At 43.6% G+C, this 20,477-nt stretch overlaps 1 protein-coding gene across 6 annotated transcripts in view; it reads left to right on the top strand.

The window, feature by feature from the left end:
• Nucleotides 1–20,477, top strand: part of WWOX (WW domain containing oxidoreductase) — a 902,472-nt gene that overhangs the window by 228,710 nt on the left and 653,285 nt on the right. For all 6 annotated transcript variants that reach the window (XM_074370373.1, XM_045505235.2, XM_010967466.3 and 3 more), the window contains exon 6: nucleotides 2,106–2,194. In XM_074370373.1, the coding sequence (XP_074226474.1) occupies nucleotides 2,106–2,194 (89 nt within the window). The remainder of the gene's footprint in view (nucleotides 1–2,105; nucleotides 2,195–20,477) is intronic.

Below are 20,477 nucleotides of genomic sequence, written 5' to 3'. Positions count from 1 at the left end.
GCCATTGACAGGCATCCTGCTCCAAAGAGATTTTTTACCTGCATATATATATCGGTCACTCAGAGGGAATGCAAGTGGAGTTTTGCTCCTCGTTGGAGGCCCAAGCTCTCTACACAGGGTACAGCATCACTCAAGTGCACCCACTTCTTCCTGGTGACAGTTTCCATCTCTATAGGATGAGGGGCATGGCCTTCCCTTACTGCGGACCCTCCAGCTCTGGTACTCCCTGATCTTAGGAAGTGCTAATGACGCTCGTATGTTGGCACTTTCCCACTTTCCCGGATCAGGTTCAACGCATCTCCTCCTCCTTCCAAAATCTGCAGGTTGGTGCACCTGACTGTTACCTGATGAATTTAAATCTACTCTGGCAAACTTGCCTTTGCCACTGATAGGCTGTTGGGGTCTCGGGAGATCATTTAATCATTTTCCACCCTCTCCCTAAAACTGGGCTCTGTTAGCAGACAGGAGCTGCATGCTCCAGGACCCGCCGCGATCTGGTTCAGCGTGGTCTTCAGGGAGGACCCTTACTTGTCATGAACGTTACTTCATCTACCAGGCTGCACTGTAGCCCACCCCAACCACCGTTTTTTGCAGAGTGGCCTCAGAGAAAGAATTTGTCACAAGGGGCTTCTCACCTCCTTCTGTTAACTTGGTGAAATAGCTTTACTCTTCCAGGCAGGATGGCAAGTGCTTTACATTTAACCTCACAACTCTGTGAGTCGGTAATTAATATTCACCTTTTGCAAATGAGGAAACTGAGGCTTAGAAATATTAAAGGGCCCAAAGTCAGTGTGCTTTCTGGCTGCCTTGGCCTGGTGTTGATTGTTCAAGGCCTGGGACTCGGGTTAGAGCCCACGAAAACTGCCGCAGACACACTAAGCCCCTCAGCACAGTTTGCGTCCATCCCTGAATCAGACAGCTCTGGTGGAGGATGTTCTCAGCAGTGCCGTTTGCACCCCCCTTCCCAGCAGTAGAGTATCATATTATTCTCCATAGGCTTACTTGAACATCACAGTCTAGACAAGAATTCCCAAGTTAACCATCTATTTTATGGGACTCTGCTTACCTGTACAGGCAGGTGGCCTGTCATTCTGGGCTGTGTGTCCTTTGGAGGAGAGAGGTTTAAGAGGAAATAGTATTTCAAGTCACATCCCATAGTCCAGCCAGACTTAAAAATTGGGAGGTCCCTCTCAACACAGGGCATGTCTGAAAGGCAACCCTGCTCTCTCCAGAATTGTGTGAGGAGGCTGAGCAGTGGAACAGGGCTGCTTCAGATCCTGACCACCCCGGTCCTTCTGGTGTCTCTCCAGGAGGGAGCTTGAGTTTCGATGTCAGATTGACTTGAGGTCTCCCTGCCCCCACTTCTTAGCTCTGCGATCTCTTGTAAGATGCCTCGTTGTAAAATACGAAAAATACACCCATCCTTCAGGTGTCCTGAAGATGAAATGAGATGTTGCCTTAAGTGCCCACCCACTATTCTTCTCAGAATACACCGTGGTCATTATTAGTATCATTATTGGCTATCCATGTGTACCCCACCCGTCTGTAGAGTTCACACAATTACTAAACCCCAGAGGTCTCTAAACACACAGTTTTCTGGGTTCTAAACCCGGGGGATGTAGATCACTCAGACTCCATTGCTATAAATGAGTTTTGCCTGCTTTTGTACTTTCTATAAACAAATTGCCTTTCATTTTTGATGCAGGCTTGGTGGAATCATTTCAGAGCCCAAATGGCAGCTTTTGAGATTAAACTGTGGTCTCCTGAGTTCTCGCAGGAGCCAGGCCTCGTCCTGGTGTTCCCCTATCATTACAGTTTTTTTCAGATGCAGATCGAGAAGAGATACGTGAGCCCAAAGACCCTTTGGAGCCTGTTCCGTGCGCCGAGTCCAACTGCACAACCCCCAGTCCCAGGCTCACATCCTCCCTCAACTTGGCAGTAAAAAGCCCTGTTCTTCCATTCATTCCAGTGATTTATATTCTCTCTGGGCGTCTAATATTAAACAGGGGAATTCCGACATGTTCCATAACACATTTGCTGTAACTTGATACCATGAACTAAACTTGCTGTTATTTATCATTTCTTTTTATTTTCTCTCATTCCAGCATAAAGCCAAGGTAGAAGCAATGACCCTGGACCTCGCTGTGCTCCGTAGTGTGCAGCATTTTGCTCAAGCATTCAAGGCCAAGAATGTGTGAGTGTTTCAGCGGAGGGTTATAGATCATAATATCTTGCTGTTGTAATGTCTTTATCAGATGAACACAACTGGGAGGACGGAAGGCTATTGTGTTGTCTTGGCGTCCAAACAGGAGGCTCATTTATATTGGCCCCGTTAAGGTATACCGTATTTTCTTGACTCTGAGTCACCCTCATTATGAGATGTGTCATCAATTTCGTAACAGCTTCCCAGATAAAAAGAAGACACTATTAAGCACTAGTAAGAGTGGCTCATAAAAATCAGCCGATTGTAAGCTAGATCCTGAGTACAGACATTTTTGCAGCGCCTCTCAGAATCGAGGAAAAGTCTACTTTAATTGTATTCAGGAATAAGTAACATCAGCTCCCCGGTCCTGCCAGGGCGCCAAAAATCAGAGCACGAGAAGGTTCCACTCTTTTGCAAAACTGCGATGATCTTATTTGGTGCATGAACGTGACTCCAGAAGTGCGGTCTCACATCGTGAGAAACTTCCTCCTCTTTTTTCCATTCTTTCTCAGAATTTGAAAATGCCTGAAGGAGGAAGTCTTTGCTTGGGGCTGGTAGATTTTTATGCCATCATAATGTCAGCCTCCCTTTCTGACACAGACAAGAGAGCAGCCCTCAAACCCAAAGCCGAGAAAAGCAGTGGTTGTTAGTTTCATTTTCATTATATTATTTTGTCTCCAAGTGTTTATTTTTACAGCTCCCTCATATTTTTTAGGGCAAGCAATCCTGGTTTCTTGTTTAATGTAGTGGTTTAGGTTTCTTTAACAAATAACTTGATTTAATTTTTTTCAGTGAGTTGATTTAAACACAAGGATTAAATTAATAATAGGACAGGTGGTGCCAAGGATAAAATAGTTCCCAAAATGGCACCAGAATGACTGAATTTAGGAAGGCTGATAAATGACAAGCTGTCTTGGGGTTCGCCCCTGTCGGAATCGTTGGTTTCACAGTTCTCCAAGCGAATGGTACATGTAAGGGGGGAGGGTATCTTAAGCCACATGTTCAGATGGTACTAGGTAGACTGGACATCTCACTGGCTGCCCATTATTCAGTTCTTTTCCTGTCTCCCTTAGTTTCTCACTCTGTTCCTTGAGAATGTTGAGAAATCTGCTCTCTGAAGCCCTTTCTGGAGCAAGTATGTGGCCTGAGTCCTTGAGGTTGAAAGACTGAGTCACAGTCTTTAGTGGGAGCTGCACCATCCCCTTAAGTGCAGGCCCCGTGCTCCTGGGAGCGGTTGGGTACTGTCCCCAGCCAGCCAGCAGACCTAGGCAAGCCCTACTGCGTGCGCTCTTTGCAGTATCGGGCCCTTGCCAGAGCTCTGAGAGAGCCTTGAGTCAGGATGGAGCAGTAGCTTGGAGAGGTTTGCTCTTTCATCCCTTCATTATCATTTATCCGCTTGTTCATTCACTTAACACACATTTAATGTGTGCCTCCAAAGCCCCAGGCTTTTTCTCAGCTCTGGAAGAGACTGGTGGCCAGTGGGAGCCCAGTTAACCTCACACAAGCCTTCATCTCAGCGGTCAGCAAGCAGTCAGTGTTTTATAGCTAGCGACTGACTCCTCAACCCAGTATTTTTGTGGTTGTTTGGGAGAGAATAATAATAGCAGCAGCAGTAGCAACAGTAGCAGTTCATTTATCGAGTGCTTATTACAAGCCCCACACCAAGAACCGTTTGCATGCTTCCTCTGATTTAATTCTCAAAGCAGCCCTTGCGGTCAGTGCTATAACTGTGTCTATCAAGCAGATGAGGAAAATGAGACCAGAGAGGGTGAGTTATCAGAGGCACGTGGCCGGGAAGCAGAGGGGCTGAGGTCCTGTGTGGCCGGGCACTCCTGAGCCCCCACTTAACCAGGATGCTGCACAGCCTTTCATTTTAAATGTGCTGGAAACTGAGAGCAGCGGAAGTGTGTGCCTTTCACAGGGTCATGTGGCAGGTCGGTGGCAGTCGTAGGATTTCCATCCATCCTGATGTTTTGCTTTCTCTCCGACTCCACACGGCTCGAGTGGGAGCTTCGATGTGCAGCCCGTTCAGACTTCCTCCAGTTCTAGTGTCAGACCACATTGAAGGGAGCCGCTGAGCTGAAGAGAGCCAACTGTTACATAATAGGACTGTCTTCCAAGTCTTAACAGGACCATTAGTTTTTAACCATTAAGTAGTTCAGAAATCATCAAATTGAGCTGCCTTTTGTAATCACCAAGCCCAAGCTCTTGGAGAAAAACTATCACCCATTCTGCCCTAATCCTAGATCTCAGCAAACGACTTTGAATTTTTGTACTTCTGGGTCCAGAGACAAAGGCAGTTTTCCTTTTAGCAAACCCTGTACCACACAAACCTCCTTTTACGCATCTCTCGAGAGCACAGCATTTTACATGGCTTAGAGGAGTATTGTGGTGGTGAAAATATGTATTAAAAAAAAGCGAGCGATTTTGCTTTTGAAATCCTGCCAAAGTGAAATCTCTCCTGGAGAGGCAGATGACAGTTCAGTACTTACAGATCTTTAAGTTCTGAGAACTGTCAGAAGAGAATTTAAGTGCCGGCAACTGGGCTGCCAGAAAAACACGTGTCACCCTCGTCTTCTCATCACCTCCCATCTCTCGACATTAAAATTTCCTAGTGTGTGAAACACAATGACAAACGAGAGGAAGGCTGCCAGTTCCAAACCTGTCCCTTTCTGTGCTGTTGGCCTGAGGAAGGGAAAAAATCCCTTCGATGTAAATTCCACGTGGATGCCCCTGTGTAATATTCCGCTCCGAAGCCTGCCTCTGAGCACGTCAGAAGTGTGTTCGGGCTCCCCTTTCCTGTGTGTATTCCCTCAGTTCCTGCCCCTGCTCAAGCGTGTCTCCCCACACTGGGGTAGGGTGGACAGCCGCATGGCAGCCCGGGACCAGAAATGGTAGAGATTGATGTAAATGCAGACCCTGGCGGAGGATGCAGCTCCTTGTACCTTCTCCCAGGAAGGGATATGGATTGGACCTCTACTGAGATTTCTTCTTCTTCCTCCTTTTTTTTCTCGGGGGGTGGGTAGCGAGGAACGGAATGAGCCATTTTAGAGTGAGCACTGCTAACAATGATCATACACATAATATCTACTTATCAGCTTGTTTATTCTGTGCAGGGCAACACCCTCAGCACTCACTGATGTCTTCTCCCTTTAATTTCTTACAATGACCTCAGGCATTAGTCACCTGTATCTCTGGGACAAATCTAAAGGCTCTGGCTTTTCATAGCGAGGCTAACTCATTTTCCCAACTTTAGCAATCCGAACCCAGTTCTGTCCGAATCCAAATTGGATCGCTCTTTTTGTTACACCTCCCCTTCAGGCATGTCCTTCAGTGTGGATTTCAGGATTGGTGTGTGTTGCTGAGTAGCCAGTTGCTCAGGAATTTAGTGGCATAAAACCAGTTAAGACAATAAGTATTTCTATTCTCTCTCTCTCTTTCAGTTTGTTGAAATCAGGAGTCAAATAAGGTCTATGCATTTTATTAACCTACAAGTTTTCCCTAAATTTTAAAATTTCTTAAAAAATTTTTTTTGATGCACTGTGTTTGTTTAAAGGGACGTATGTCCTCTAGAGTTCTCTGTGGTCTGTACTTCAGTGGCTACATCCCCGTGGTGTCATTTAATGTGTTCTTTTGTCTTCTAATTTTCCTGTGAAATGGTAGCTACCTCTAGAGGCTTGGTCAAATTCCTGTGTAATTTTTTGGCAGGAATCCTTGGTAGGTGGTGGTGTGGTCTTCCGTCAAGAGGCCTGGTTGCTGAAGCCAGTTTTCTTAAGGCTCCGCACGCCCTGACCAACCCGTTCCTGTGCCCACTCTCTGTCTGCCCAGCCTCACGTTCATTTGCTCATTCTTTTCTGCTCCACTCCCTCTTCTGGGTGGTCAGCCCACGAAGCCTCAGACTGCTTCCAGACAGTTCTCCCCAGAGTTAGTGGTGGTGATGGTCGGCCAGTGTGTCTCAGTATCGAATTATTTTGGGCATTACTGGAAAGTTCCAAACCAAAGCCTGTGGTAAGTCCCCACCAAAGTGAGTCCTGAAGGATATTTTTGTTGCAATTGCAACCCGGGGGGGCAGGCAGGGGCACCCGTCCGAGTGTGAAGAGCTGGGGCCTTTACTAAGCACTCAGACAAAGTATTGAGATTTTCTGCAATGAGCTCTACAACAATAGCGCGTTGTTTGGGATACTTGGGCACACTTTTATCTCTAGTTCTAGCTGCTTAGTTTACTGAAAAGCACTCATTTTAACCGGGCCTGGAGCAGGAATTCAAGAGCTTCTAGGACTGGGAGCTCTGTAGTTTTTTTTCTCTTTTTCAGATACTGTTTTATAATTTGAGTTCTTTATCCTTGAAAAAATAAACACCTGTATTCCAGTCCTGGAATTTTAAAAGTTGGTGATGGCACATAATATAGGAAATGTATTGCTTGGATCCCAGCTAACTAGTCAGCTCTTATAACGTTGACCAAGAGCTTTGATTCATCATGGAAATTCATGAAAATGATAGTAAGTTCATATTAAGATAATATATGCAATTCTTAAGATTTCTAGAATTTCGTTTTTGGTCATGGATTTCTACTTTCTCTTCTCAACTCTCTGTCTCCAGCATAATTTAAAGAAGTTAGGCTTTATTTCACTTAAAAAACACTATAGAATAGTGATATTTTAAAAAATTAAAAGAACGGTTTTCTATTCCCTCTTTTCTGTTTAAACATTTGAGGGGGAAATCTTTAACGAAGTTATTTATTTTCACTTTTTACTAAATCACTTTCAGAACTTGAACTTTCAGGACTCTCAAAATCTTCTAATCCCAGATATAATATTCTTGGGTTCTTATTCCAAATTTTGCTGTCTCCAGTCCTTCTATGGAAGTGGGTGGGCTATAGATTATAAATAAATTCCAAATTTTGAGGGATAAATTACCCTCCTGACCGATGTGTAAATTACAGCTTAATCTTTATTTTTCTCCTCAGCTCAGTTTTAAGAATAATGTTTTCGCCATCATATCTGCAGTACTCTTTGCTCAACATGAGAAATCCATCTCTGGTTTGCCTAACGGGGAATCACATTACTTTTCTTTTCTATGCAGTATAAAGACTTTTAAAAAGCAAAGAGGCAGATTTTAGCTGTAATGAACTCTCTCTAAATCAAGATCTTACTTAAGACTTTTTAAGAAAAAAATTTTAAAAAGTCTCCAAGTAAGTTTCTCCCCTCCCATACGTTTTCCATCTTAAGATATTGAAAAATCATATTGTGAAACATTTAATGTATCTAGAAACATCAGGAAGGAATGCTTCCATCTGAAGTAAATTTTTTTTGCCTTCTGAAATGTCACTCTTGAGGCATCAAATGTTTTCATGTGATTCTTTAAAAAATATTTCTAAAATAGATTATGTACTGTTATTCCTTATTAAACAAACATACTGACTCACAGAGTATAGTGCAGGGGTCAGCAAACTTTTTTTGCAAAGGCCCGGAGAGTAAATATTTTAGACTTTCCAGGGCATAAGATCTCTGTTGCAACTATCTGGTTCTGTCTTTGTAACGTAAAAGCAGCCAGGGACAGTATTTAAATGAATGACCGTGGCTGTGTTCCAACAAAACTTTATTTACAAAAAAGGTCATGGGCTGGATTTGTCCAAGGGCCATAGTATGCCAGCCCCTGGTGTGGCAGGGAGGATATAGTTTTGGGGGATCACTTGAATTTAGATATAAATCCAAGCTCTGCTACTTACCAGCTATTTTGCCTTGGGCACTCAGCATTTCTGGGCCCTCACTCGGCAGATCTGTGTAAAGTAGATTCTCACATACACGTCTCAGGGTTGTTGAGGAGCACAGCCATGATGCGTGGGGTAACCAGACACGTCTCAGTGCAACGCATCTCTGATTGTTAATTATATGTATGTGTTCTTGTCTTGATCCTAAAATGATTTGAGAGGTTTTTAAGAATACCTACAGTATGATACAACAGAAATAAAAGATCTACCTAGACAGGAAAGGAGATAGAAGTGGACTTGGTGAGATGTGATTCTAGAGGAAGTGTGGATCTCATGAAGTCTTTACAATCATTAGAAAATTGGGCCGAGGAGTGAGCTTTGAGATTCCTGGCAACCAAGAGCAGAGTGGATGTGAACTTCACGTTGCCCACCAGCCATCAGCAGGGCAAGAACCAAGCAGAGATACTGTTCCTGTCGTGATGTCCACTGAGGATCACAGGGTCTTAGCGCTCTGCTGAGTAGGTTTTTTCCTGGCTCTTTGCTTTCCTTTACAAAGCTATGGATTTGAGGGACACATCACAGTTCTCCTTCAGGGCAAGTGGCTAGACTCTCTTTCCTTGGCCATTCCTGCTATTGTTTCCCTTGGTTTTAGGCAGCTTTCCAGATGATTAGAGTGGCCTGAAGACCAACCTGCATTGAATAACTGAGATACAGTGGGGCAGAGTCTAAACTGTTGACCTCTGGATCCTGGGATGCCAAAGCACTGCATATCTCTTCTCTCCTCCTTTTCTTCTGGTTTATTTAAAAAAATTTCCCCCCTTCATCTCATTATTTATTCATTGTTTACAACAGTGCCAGGAACTGGGCTTGACACTGGAGTTGAACCATTGGCCATCTTCTCCCCTTCCTTGTCTTTCTCTCACAATAGTTGTGAAGCTTAAGGATTTTTGATAACTTTACTTGATGTCAGTCTTCAAAAACATATCCTTAGTGGAGAAGAATAATTGTGAAATTAATTAAGGGGCACTTTGCAATTACATTTGTTAGGGAAAAAAAACTTCGGCAAGCCTTTTGGCAATCATTAAAAGTCATCACTCCCAAGGAATACATGAAAATGTGTTTGAATGAACCACAACGATGTTTGCAAAATAAACAGTTTAGATTTCCCAACAGAATTCTAGGTTCAGCCATCACTATCATGTTTCCTGAAATCAAAGTGATGTATGCTAATTGAAGACACACAGAAAATCTTCCCTTCCAGGAAGAATAAAAACCCAGCTTCGGAGAGTAGATACAGTTGCTCTGTGGTTGCCCCCTCCCACACTCACCAGCCCACTAGTGCGTACGTAAGCCAATGTTCTGTCTTTAGCTCTAGCAAATAACATGAACTTTGTTGCTGGTATTTAACACTGATCACTTAAAGCAGTGGACTGTAGCATGAGTTGGCAAAGTTTTTGTATTAAAAGATTAGATTCATAAATATTTATATAAATATCTATAAATATTTTTGCCTTTAGGAGCCAGATGGTCTCTGTGGCAACCATTCAGCCAGTGTTGAATGAGACCATTGTAATGCAAACGTAGCCTCTGATAACTTGTGAATGACTGGGCAAGGCTGTGTTCCAATAAAACTTTATTTACAAAGACAGAAAGTAAATTGGATTGGGGATTTGGTCTGGGGGTTGTGATTTGCTAACCCTTGGACTAGAACCCATTGTCCCTTGAAATGTAACCCATTTGAAAAGCATCTTGTCTCACTATGAGAAATGCATTCCATTTTGGATTATGTTAGGTTTGGACCAGACAAATAAGTATATATAACCAATGTTTGTGTGCGTGGTTAATTTCAGTTCTCTGCAGAAAGTACTCTGTGTTACTTAGAGGCTGAGAGAAGAGATAAGAGTTTGAATAGAGCAGTGTGCTGTGCTGAGTTGTGGAAATACAACCATATGGGAAAGCAGGCCAACAAACATAACCATGAATTGTGTAAGTAATGAAGACACTGAAGCCCTGCTTGGGACTTGGAACCATAAAATGATGGTGATGATAGTAATTGCTAATATTTATCACCTGTTTATTCATCATGTACAGCTAAGCACTCATCTACCATCCGTTTTATCCTCACAAGGACTTCATAGGATAGGTCAAAAATTGTAGGAGAAAGGCAATGTCTTTATGGTTCAACCTAATACAATGATCAACCATGTTTCATAGATCAAGAAATCAAGGCTTAAAGAGAAGAAGGGTGTTGACCAAGGTCATGCTAGGTAGTAGGTGGTAAGGCTAGAACTTAGTCCAAAATCTGCTCTGCACTGAGCTCAGCTTAGATAGTAGTTTGGAAAATCAGAAAGATCTGTCTCATTTGAGAAATGCACCATATAGGACACACTGCCTCTAGAGGAGATTTGTCCCATGAATAGATTGGATGCTCCACCGCTGCTCCTTCAATTGCTAAGGTCACTTCAAGGTTGAAGGGGATGCTTCTTCCAGCCAGGTTTCTTTCACCAGGAGGAAGTTGTTTTGTTGAAATATGGGTAAAAGAGGTTAAACAAACCCAACAGAAGAGAAGTTCATCCTCGCAGTTAAGGTGCTTGGGCTGCTTTGTACCGAGCATCCAGAAGGTGTCTCTCCATGGAGTCAGTGTAAACGGAAACAGTAGCTGTTTGCTCTGGTTTGCAGTCATCTTTATATTTTTACTCCAAGTGTCAGTGTTCGTTTCCCCTTACTTCCTACTTGCGCTCGTAGTGAAGCTGATCCTGTAGACAGAAGCGGGCCGAAGGGGCATTTTTGTTCTTCACACATCTGAATTGCCAGAGTGACCACTCCCAAATGCAAACCCAGGTCTGATACTTTCCTGCAGGAGAAACCCTCTGGTGATATCTTTCCACCTGAGCTGCACTTCCTGGTGTGGCCCACTAAGGCCCCTGGTCCCTCCTCTGCCTTCATGTATGGCCGTGCCCTCCCCATCCCATGCCTCTGTACTCTGCTTACCGAGATGCCTGCAGGTTCTGCCTCCTGACTCTGGACCCATGCGTCTGACTTGGGCCACTGCCCTCCTGCCTACCCATCACCTGTTCCCTGGATGACTTTGTAGCATCCTCTCCGGAGCCTCCCTTGTCCCCTCCTCTTACTGCCACACCATGGCTGAAATGACAGGTCACTTCTTGGAGCATCGACCACACACCCAGTCATCACGCTTGGAATACTTTGGGGATGCTTTTTTCTATATTGATTTTTCTTTGTTAGACTGAGCCCCAGATAAGCAGAAACCTTGGCTCATTCACCTTGTTCTTAGCTCTGAATCTGTGTTCCACACCTTAGTAAAGTGGTGACCTTGGCAAATTCCCTAATCTCTCTGATTCTCAGTTTCTTCATCAGTAAAAGTGGGAGATGATGGTAGTACCATTGCAGGATGGTTGAAAGGATTAAATAACATAATGTTTACAGAACATAGTACCTGATACTTAATAAACAATACATTTCAGGTTGTATCATCATTTGTGTTGTCATCATCATCATCCTTTGCAGTTGTTACATTTACTGCCACATAGGGAGCTCAAAGAAGGGGCTGGGTGGATGGATGGATGGACGGGTAGGAACAGAGAAGGAAGGACAGAGGGAAGAGAGGGAGGGAAGGAGGAAGAAAGGAAGGAAGGAAAAAATGGAAACACGTAGTTCCGTTTGGTGACATGAACATTGCTTTTAAGGTACCAATTCTCAGCCATTCAGAGTTCTTGAATTGGTACCTCCGTGGGTGACATGGGAGTTACATGTTTGTAAATCTTGGGAAACAAATTTTAAAGCAGTCATATATAATAGTTCTTTCAGGCAGATCACACACAACTTCCCTCCTAACATTTATCTGTTAGGAGCCAGGCCTTCCCTGGTCTGGGTGTGGGCTGTGTGACCAGGCTGGCCTGGCATCGCTTGGCGTGGACATGACATCTCTGAGCCCTGATTCTGCCAGGTGTGTTCTTTGCCCTCCACAGCCATGGACACAGCAAACCTGCGAAGTCAGGGTTAACATGTGGTGACTCTCAGAGAACCCCTGGGTTATGTAAGACTTGGGAAGAAGCATTTCGCCGTCTGTGGTTCAGAATTCTACTTCCCAGCTTGGCCCATGTCTCCAACTTCGTTTTTCTCCCTGTCCCGTCTAACCAGCCCCATTGTCGCTTCGGAATTCTACTCTTACATAATTGACATGTTGGAAAGTTGTGCTTAAACCACACTGAAATCACATTTTAATAACATGGGACCCGTCTTTCCTCCCCCCGACCCAGTAAATTGTTGAGAAGCTAATTCTTGTCAGCCTAAACACTTGAATATACATTTGAAATAAATCAACAGTGCTCCACTGTGGCAGCCTGCTGCAAATCCCTAAGGAAGATTATATTTTTAGTTGAACTACTTGTCACCGCACTGTGTATTTAATACTGTGAGTCTTTCCTTTTCTTCATTTTTGTAAGAGAATACTCACATCTTGTCATCCAGAAGAATATAAATGGGTCCTTTCAATTAATGGCAGAGCTCTTCAGCTTGCCTTCTGAGCTTCAAATGCTGTCACAGCTCAGTCACCAACTCATCATCAGACGGGTTTTTGAGCTGACAGTAGGCGAGAGCTGATAACCAAAAGCAGAACAAAGAAGAAGGTTTCTGGTAGTCTTAGAAGTACAAGTAACGGGTAAGTCAACAAATGGTACAGGTTTAGGGGGGAATGGATCTTGGAGAATGTCTCTTATTTGAAGGACAGCAGATCTCCAAATTCCCAGGAGACTGTCATAGTGGTTCCCAACTTGGCTGTGTGTGGAATCAGCTGGAATCCAGTACATTGCACATAGGTAAAAGCGTTTAGCCAGTCTTGGATTCTTCAATAACAGGTTGCTTCTAATTTTACCGTTGCTGTTATAAGCACTGTGAAAATGGTCTGCACATACCTCTTTTTGGATCTCTTTCTTTCTCTTAGGATCAGTTCTTAGAAGAGCAGTTTCTGGGTCCAAGCATATGAGTATCTTTTAATGCTACTGCTCTCCGAAACCAGAGAAACCCTCCAGAGAAGTTATGTGTCATTCTCAGCTCTTCCTCAAACACTAGGCAATGCTGTGAAGATCTGAACTCTTTGTAAAAACTTGCATTGATTTAATTACATTGGCATGTTTATTACAAAATACCAGGTTTCTTTGTATTAGTTATTGAAGTTCTTTTCGCAGTGGCTTTTTCATGTCATCTGAGGCCATTGCAGGCCCGGAGAGGAGACACCGCTTCCTAGTGGGGGCAGAAGAGAAACTTTAGGTTTTCTTCATTGGTAAGGAAGCATGAGGGGGCTCAGTGGAGCTGAGTAGTATTGAATAAGGGGGGCGGGACACTGGACTGGGAGTCAGGGAGGGCCAGCTGTCATTCAGCTCCATCAGTCAGTCACCGTTGTCTCCTGGGTCATTCTTTGTCTTGCATGGTGGTGCCCTAGGCTCCTCTGTGGGTCTTTGCAGTTGCAGAAGCACAGCTCCAGCAGGGGACTCTGCTCATTTTTGAGGGATGTCCTCTGACTCAGCTCTGCTCTGACACCTAAAGCAGGACTTGCCCCCCATTAGAGGGAGGGCTTCAAATGGATCTCAGACAAGAGCTCGCTATGACCTTTAAAGACCCGGACACCAGAACAGATTTCAGTCCCAGGCTCCTCAGCCCTGTTTGACCCTCCGATGTCTTGGACTGTCTTTCTTCCTTCTTTCTCATCCTATGGGAGGGTTTTCCAAGATTGTGGAGTTTTGCATCAGGTCCACCTCTGTTTTATTTGCTGCTCCTCCTCTCCTGCACTGTCGGAAGGGTGGGTTTGCTGTTCATTACCCTCTGGGCCAGGTTGTGGCTTCCCACCCTGCCTTCCACAGCGAGTGTGTCTTCTCAGGGTAGTTTTTGATGTAATCACAATGGCCTTAGTTCTCTTTTGTTTTAAAAGGCTTAACTGCCTTTAAGATTTTTCTGGCAGATGTTAAACCTATTTACCTTGGTATTATTTTGGCATTTATTTTGGTGCTACATGTAAAAGTTATCTTGCACAAGTCCTGTGACCACAGAAATGGCACGTGCCCATTGTAGGACATGTGAAAAAACATGGAAAAGCATAAATGGGGAAATGAAAATTAACCTTTTTCCTGGCCCAAATTTCTGTTAATTTGTCTTTATCTCTTGAAAGTTTTTACTGGGGCGATTTTCAAATACACGCAACAAAGAAGAGAAGTATATTGGTCCTTCCCCATACCTTTTGCCCAGCTTTTGTAAATTATCCGTGTAGTGTCAGTTTTGTTCAGTCCGTAGGCCCTTTCTTGCTGGCTGATTTTATGGTGTATCTAAGATACCATGAATACCCACCCGTGAGTGCACTCTGACTACCTTTCTCTTACCACCACTGTTCATAATTCAGAATATTACCTTCTGGTTTTTTACTTTCTATGGAATGATAGGCATTCTATAGGAAAGACATTAAATATGTATGTGTGTAAGTATATATTTCAAATACTTTTGAAAAAAAATTTTCATACATTTCCCCAGGGTTTTCCATAATCATTTAGTGGAGATAGGAAATTAGCAAAAGAATACCGTAAGATTGTAGAAATTATAGTGAATAGTAAGTCCAGGAAAGACAGATTTTTAAACATTTCAATCTAATCTTTTAAACAATGGCTAAAATTCGAATGCTGAGAAATAAATTCAACTTGACACAATGAAATGCTAATAATAGTCTGAAATTGATGTCACAGACTAAAACCAGGTATCTTTGTGTAACCTATCAATTCCCCACCACCCTCCCCCACAAAAAAAGCAACCTTACTGCCTCTGAACTGACTCTGTCTTGCTTGAGTACCAGTTTCCATTCACAGCGGAGGTGTGGGGACAAGGTGGGCCGGGTTGGGGAGCTGTGAGCCTCAGCCGTCCTGGTGAGTGGGGACCTGAGACCACTTAACCCATTCTTAAAGTGTAGGGTAGGCCTCTCAGAGCCCAGGGAGTTCTTTCTTTAAATTGAGATTTCATTTACATACTGTAATTTCACTAGTTTGAAGTATACAGTCGGATGGTTTTTAGTATGTTTGCGGGGTTGTAACACAGCCATTACCATTGTCCGATTCTGGAACATTTTCATCACTCCCAAAGAAACCCTGTACCTGTACCCATCAGTGGTCATTCCCCATCCCACACCCCTCCAGCCCTAGGCAGCCACCCATCTTTCTGTCTCTACCAGTTTGTCTATTCTGGATGTTTCATATGAATGGAATCACATGCTACGGTGTCTTCTGTGACTGGCTTCTTTCACTGAGTGTAATGTGTTTAAGGTTCATCTACGTTGTAGCATGATCGGTGCTACATTGCTTTTTAAGTCTGAATAGTAATATTCCATTATGCAGATAGATCACATTTTCTTTATCCATTCATCAGTTAATGGATATTTGGGTTATTTCCACTTTTTGGCTACTAGAAATAATACTGCTATAAACATTATTCTCACTGTTCTGCCTTCTAGGAAGACATCATGATACCTGGAGGCTAAAGGTGTTGGAAGGTAGGCTGGTAGGGACAGTGAAACATCTCTTTGGGAATCAGCATTCCTCCCAAGGTCAACATCAAGACCCTTTCTGAGCCCCTCTTGAGCGAGTGTCCGTTGGGACGTGCCCAGTGGCCTTGTAATCACTAAGGAAGCGTGTCTCCTGGGGTGAAGCTTTCAGGTCCACTCTCATAGCCAGCCAGAGGCTCAGGATGATCCTTGTTTGGTTTGAGAGCATTAGCACAAAGTGACAGTATGAATCTAACTTGGGCTCGAGTATTCTGTAAAGCTTTTTGTTGATTTGACCTCTCCCGCCCCCAGAAATAATTCTGGCCAATCAGTGCCGGTTCCCTTCAGCCCTGGGGTCCATGTGCTTTACAGCCGATGACAGAGGGGACCACGCCGCTCCCATGTCTGAATTAATCCTCCACTCCAGAGCTGCATGCTGTTCTCCGGCAAGGTTGTATTTCTTCATTAGCTATTCCCAGAGCCCAGGGAGTCCCGGAGGATGTCAGAGCACATTAATTTTTATCATAACATGGAATCTTTCAGGTCTGAATGGCAGCACACAGCTGTCAGGGGCTTTGTGAACTCTGTTACAGCTCCATATATCTCTAGGCAAAACAGAGGCAAGAGTCCTCATTGGCAGGGAAGCGTACAAAATGCATGAGGTGTTTCATTGTTGGAGTGACTTGACCATGGGCTGAAGCATGTTCCCCACCACGTTTTTTTTCCTATTGTCTGTGTAGGTCCACCTCTGCCACCGTATGTTAAAACTCCCTCCCTTCACTGTACCTGCAGAGGGTGTTTTTAAAATAAACTCTCTCTGCATAATGGTAATGAAATCATCACCTGGTACCTACAGCTCTTCTATAAATACACAAGAAATGAATGGTCCCATGATTTTTTTTTTTCAGCAGAATTTATGTATCCATGGTATGGCAGAAGTTTGTAAATAATGGGTTGTAATGCTTAATATTGCTCACTGTCCACAGAATAGAATTTTAATTTGAAGGAATGCTAATGCGTTTCCAGAAAGGCTGGTTATTTCTGTATATCCTTTCTTTTCCCCACTTACAAACTGTGTCAAATGCTCAGAGGGATGGATTTTACTGAGAGAGGATGCCCAGGTGTTACTTTACTAGAACCACTGTCAGCAAATGCTGGGAACCTCCTGTGCTTGGTGTGGCCATAAGGACCCTTCCACGGGGAGCTCATACTCAAAGAGAGGAGACAGCGTTGTCAGTTTTAAGAGTGAATGTGTCCTTAATAAGCATCGCGAGTGACTTACTGCCAGCTCTAGCCTTTCCCTCATTTTCCTGGGTAATTCTGATCTTTTAGTCATGGATGTGTTTTGTTAAGTCCACGTAGGCTCTTCATTTAATTACTCCCCCTGCCGGCACAAGCTCTGTGAGCCACAGAACAGAGTTCCGTAAAGTTCCCATTTTAATCCTTAGATAGAAAATGGACACAGGCAAGTACTGTATTTATCTGAACACACACCAAGTTTCAAAAACCCAAACCAGAGCAGCAACCAGCAGAGCAGATGTTTTTGAAAAGCACGGGGCTAGAAAATACAGGTGAGTTGGTTTCCAGTGTATTAAAAAAAAAAAAAAAAGGAATTAGAGGTGTTCTATAAATTTGACAAAAATTAGGCAAAAGGTACGTAAATGACTGCATTGTGGATAATGGTAACAAAGAGAGACTCTTTTTTTTTTTTTTGAAGTCCAGAGTGTATGCATGCAGTGCTTTAAAAACCAAATGAGGGTGAATTGAATAGGTTTGAGCAAAGGTACAGAGAGCTTTCATGGTGACAGCTTTCTTAATTTTCAAGGATTCGGTCGTTCAGCAGAATTCTGGCGCATGTCCTGCGTGGTGCTGGGAGTAGGAGCACAGGGGTGACCAGATGTAGATTCAGCCCTTGTGGGGTTTCTAGTGCCTTGTCACAACTTTCCCCACTTGGTGTGTGGAGAAACTGGGTTGCAGGTAAAAACAAATAACCTCTTCCCTAAATGATGCGATCCCCAACCCTCCCCGTCTACCCGCTTTCCCCCTCTTCATTTATACGAAAAATATTCACATCCTTTGAGTTACCTTGTAGAGTTTACTAAAATCCAGTTTGGCCTCCCAAGACTCCTTCCATATCCCGAGTAAATTTCTTTAGGACGTGGCCAGGATTCATTTGTCAAATGAACAAATGGGAACTTGCCAAGAGGGACTTGGTCTAATTTGCATTTTCCCACTCCGCCGGAGCTGTGTTCAAGTGAGGTTACAGGGTGTACGTGCAGTTGAAGTTATTTATTCTCACTGCCCCACCCTCCCATCCTTCTTGCCTCGTCACTGTCCATTTTATTATATATTACAGGAAGCCAGCTACAGGGCAGTGAAGTAGTAAGTGGAAAGATCAGGAGAGAAATGGCAATAAGGGAACTGTAACATCCAAGAGTCAGACCTGCATTCTAGGCATCGTGTTGTTTAAGTGCCATTGGCATAATTATCAAATGGATGCATTTCCCCCAGAAACCTCTCCTGGAAGAAAATGTGGGTGTATTACCTGTTTTATACCCCGTTGCCTCTGGAGTCAGTGAGGGCGAGATTTTGCTGCTGGGATTGCACGTGATAGGATGGGAGAAAATAATCAAGATAATGGGCATGGGGCAAAAATTGAAGGAAATAATGAAAACAAGAGTGTTTTCATTTTCTGTTAAGTGTATGTACTGATGTTCTGGAATTCACTAGGAGAAGTTGTAAATGATGCATGAAATGAAAAATTCCTGGTGGTCACCTGGGGATACAGACAGGGTCTGCTCTATTCCCGCTGATTGGTTCGGATTATTTTTCTCTTTTCCAGCTTTAAAGTGTGGCTAGGTTATCTTGACAGCAAAATCCACTCTGGGTTAATTATTATTTTAATTCTTGATAGTGTCCCTCCCTCACATTCTTGAACTATGTGGGTCCTTTAAAGTTAAGCAGCGTAGCGGCGGATGGTCACTGACCACCTAAGCTGATGTTGATTTTATGTGTTCATATTTCTCTTGTTTTCTTTGCTTTATTTCTTTGTGTATTTATTCAGGGTCTTACTTTCCACAGATATTAAGTAAGGATATGGGAAACAATATATAGGTAATTTATAAACGCGGGAGACATTTATATACATATTTTGTATCTCTGAATTATTGATGGATATCATGTCCCCAAAGTGTAGCCCAAGGTCCAAGAAACAGGCAACTGAGAAAAGAAAGTAGCCTGTTTTAGGTGCCAGCTCTCCCAGGGCCGGTGCTGGGCGTTTGACTCTTAATTCTCACAACTGTCAAAGGTGGGCATTCTCATTTCCTTTTATCATTCCTGTCATTGTGAACTGGAGAGGCTGATTGTATTTTTTTTCCGGTACATTAGAGTAACTGAGCAGTTTTTAAAAGATTTCCTGTATACCACCTAAAATCATGCTGAGTCTTGCTAGTGGCGTGAATGCTGCATCTTGGGCAGTTGCCGTCTTGGTGGATTACTTGAGTGTCCAGAACCTTCAGCGGGCTGGGGGCAGCTGTTGAGGAAAATCTCTGTGTTCAGTTTCACACTGCCATCCAGGAGTGCACAGCAAACCAGACCTTGTTTATTTAAGCCTGGGTCCACCTTGGAATTCTTCTTTAATAATTTTTTTCTTCTCCCTTTTCTTGGAGAAAAAGACACCTACACACCAGGCAAGACCGAAAAAAAAAGTTGCTTTTGGGGTTTGGGGTCCTTAGACTATTCCTGTTGAATTTCCGAGTATCCCTAAATAGTATGAATTCTTGCAACTCACTTGAGAAGTGCCCCAGATGGTGGGTCATTCTGATTCAAGGAGGAATTGAAAAGTATTTCCCTTTACATAACATTCCTCTTAGCTCACTGTTTTGCTGTGTCTGAAATGGAACCCCCCAAAGCCTCACTCTTGTAAACATTCCACGGGGTGTTTATTTAACCTGTGAAAGTCGGCCTCATTTTCGGGGCGCTCGTTACAATTCAACTTAGGAATCGTCACTGTAACTCAGCCCAGGGATGATGGTTCCTGCTCCTGACGGACTCTTTGGAAATACTTTTCTAACTTCTCAGGTTTGATGTTGTTTGATTCTTAGGTTCCTTGAGTCACAGTGGGCTGGTCTTGTCTCCAGAGCATAAGTAACTCTCTTCACTAATCAGCTAGAACAAATCCACTTTTCCCTTCTTCCTTCTGCCACTTTTCAGTTAATAATATTTCGTATAATATGGCTACGTAATGGCTTCTAGACCAGATGTCACTGGGAAAACAGCGCTGATTGACAGGTACCCATTCAGGTGTGTAGGTAAGGCTTTTGTCTTTCTACATGCAAGACCCCGGGCAAACAAAGAGCTCTCTCCTCATGGACGTTGATTGTTGTCTGGGGCGGAGATAACATTTGTCTATGCAGATTGTGGCCCCTGGTAGAAAGTGTTGTGTAATGTAGGAAAGGATGTGCCCTGGACTGAGCTGAAGGCCAAGCTTCCGGGGAGATGCTAGAGCTCAGAAGCTGATATTCCATTTACAATGAACGCTGGAGATGAGACGTGCTGGAATTGGAATGTTGCCAGTTCCGGCTGAGCATTCAGAAGAGGTGGCCGTGTGGAGGCTGGCGGGGACGTTTGTGGAGGATGCTGGTGAGATCCTGGCCCTCACTGGGTCAGTATTGCTGAGATCTTGGTGCCTTGGTGGGGACTTGACTGCCAGGGAACTTGTGAAACAGGTTGACTTGACTTTCAGTTAGAGTCATCAGTTTTGGATGTCAGTGTACAGGTGTGCAAATCCCGCATCCCAGGGGTGGGACCTGTGGCATTAGAAGCACACAGTGCATTATTGTTTCCCTCCAGTTTTTTTTTTTTTTTAAATTATGGTATATTTTATATATAGTAAAATTCACCCTTTTAATCGTACAGTTCTGGGAGTTTTGACAAACACACACTCATAAAGTCATAGCAGTCAAGATATAGAACAGTTCCATCACCCCCCCAGTTTCCCCTGTGCCCTTTGTAGTAATTCCCGCCTC

Source organism: Camelus bactrianus, chromosome 9 (assembly GCF_048773025.1).
Source record: "Camelus bactrianus isolate YW-2024 breed Bactrian camel chromosome 9, ASM4877302v1, whole genome shotgun sequence".
Taxonomy (NCBI): Eukaryota; Metazoa; Chordata; class Mammalia; order Artiodactyla; family Camelidae; genus Camelus; species Camelus bactrianus.
Note: the sequence above shows the minus strand (reverse complement) of the source record. Positions and strands in the feature narration are given on the sequence as shown.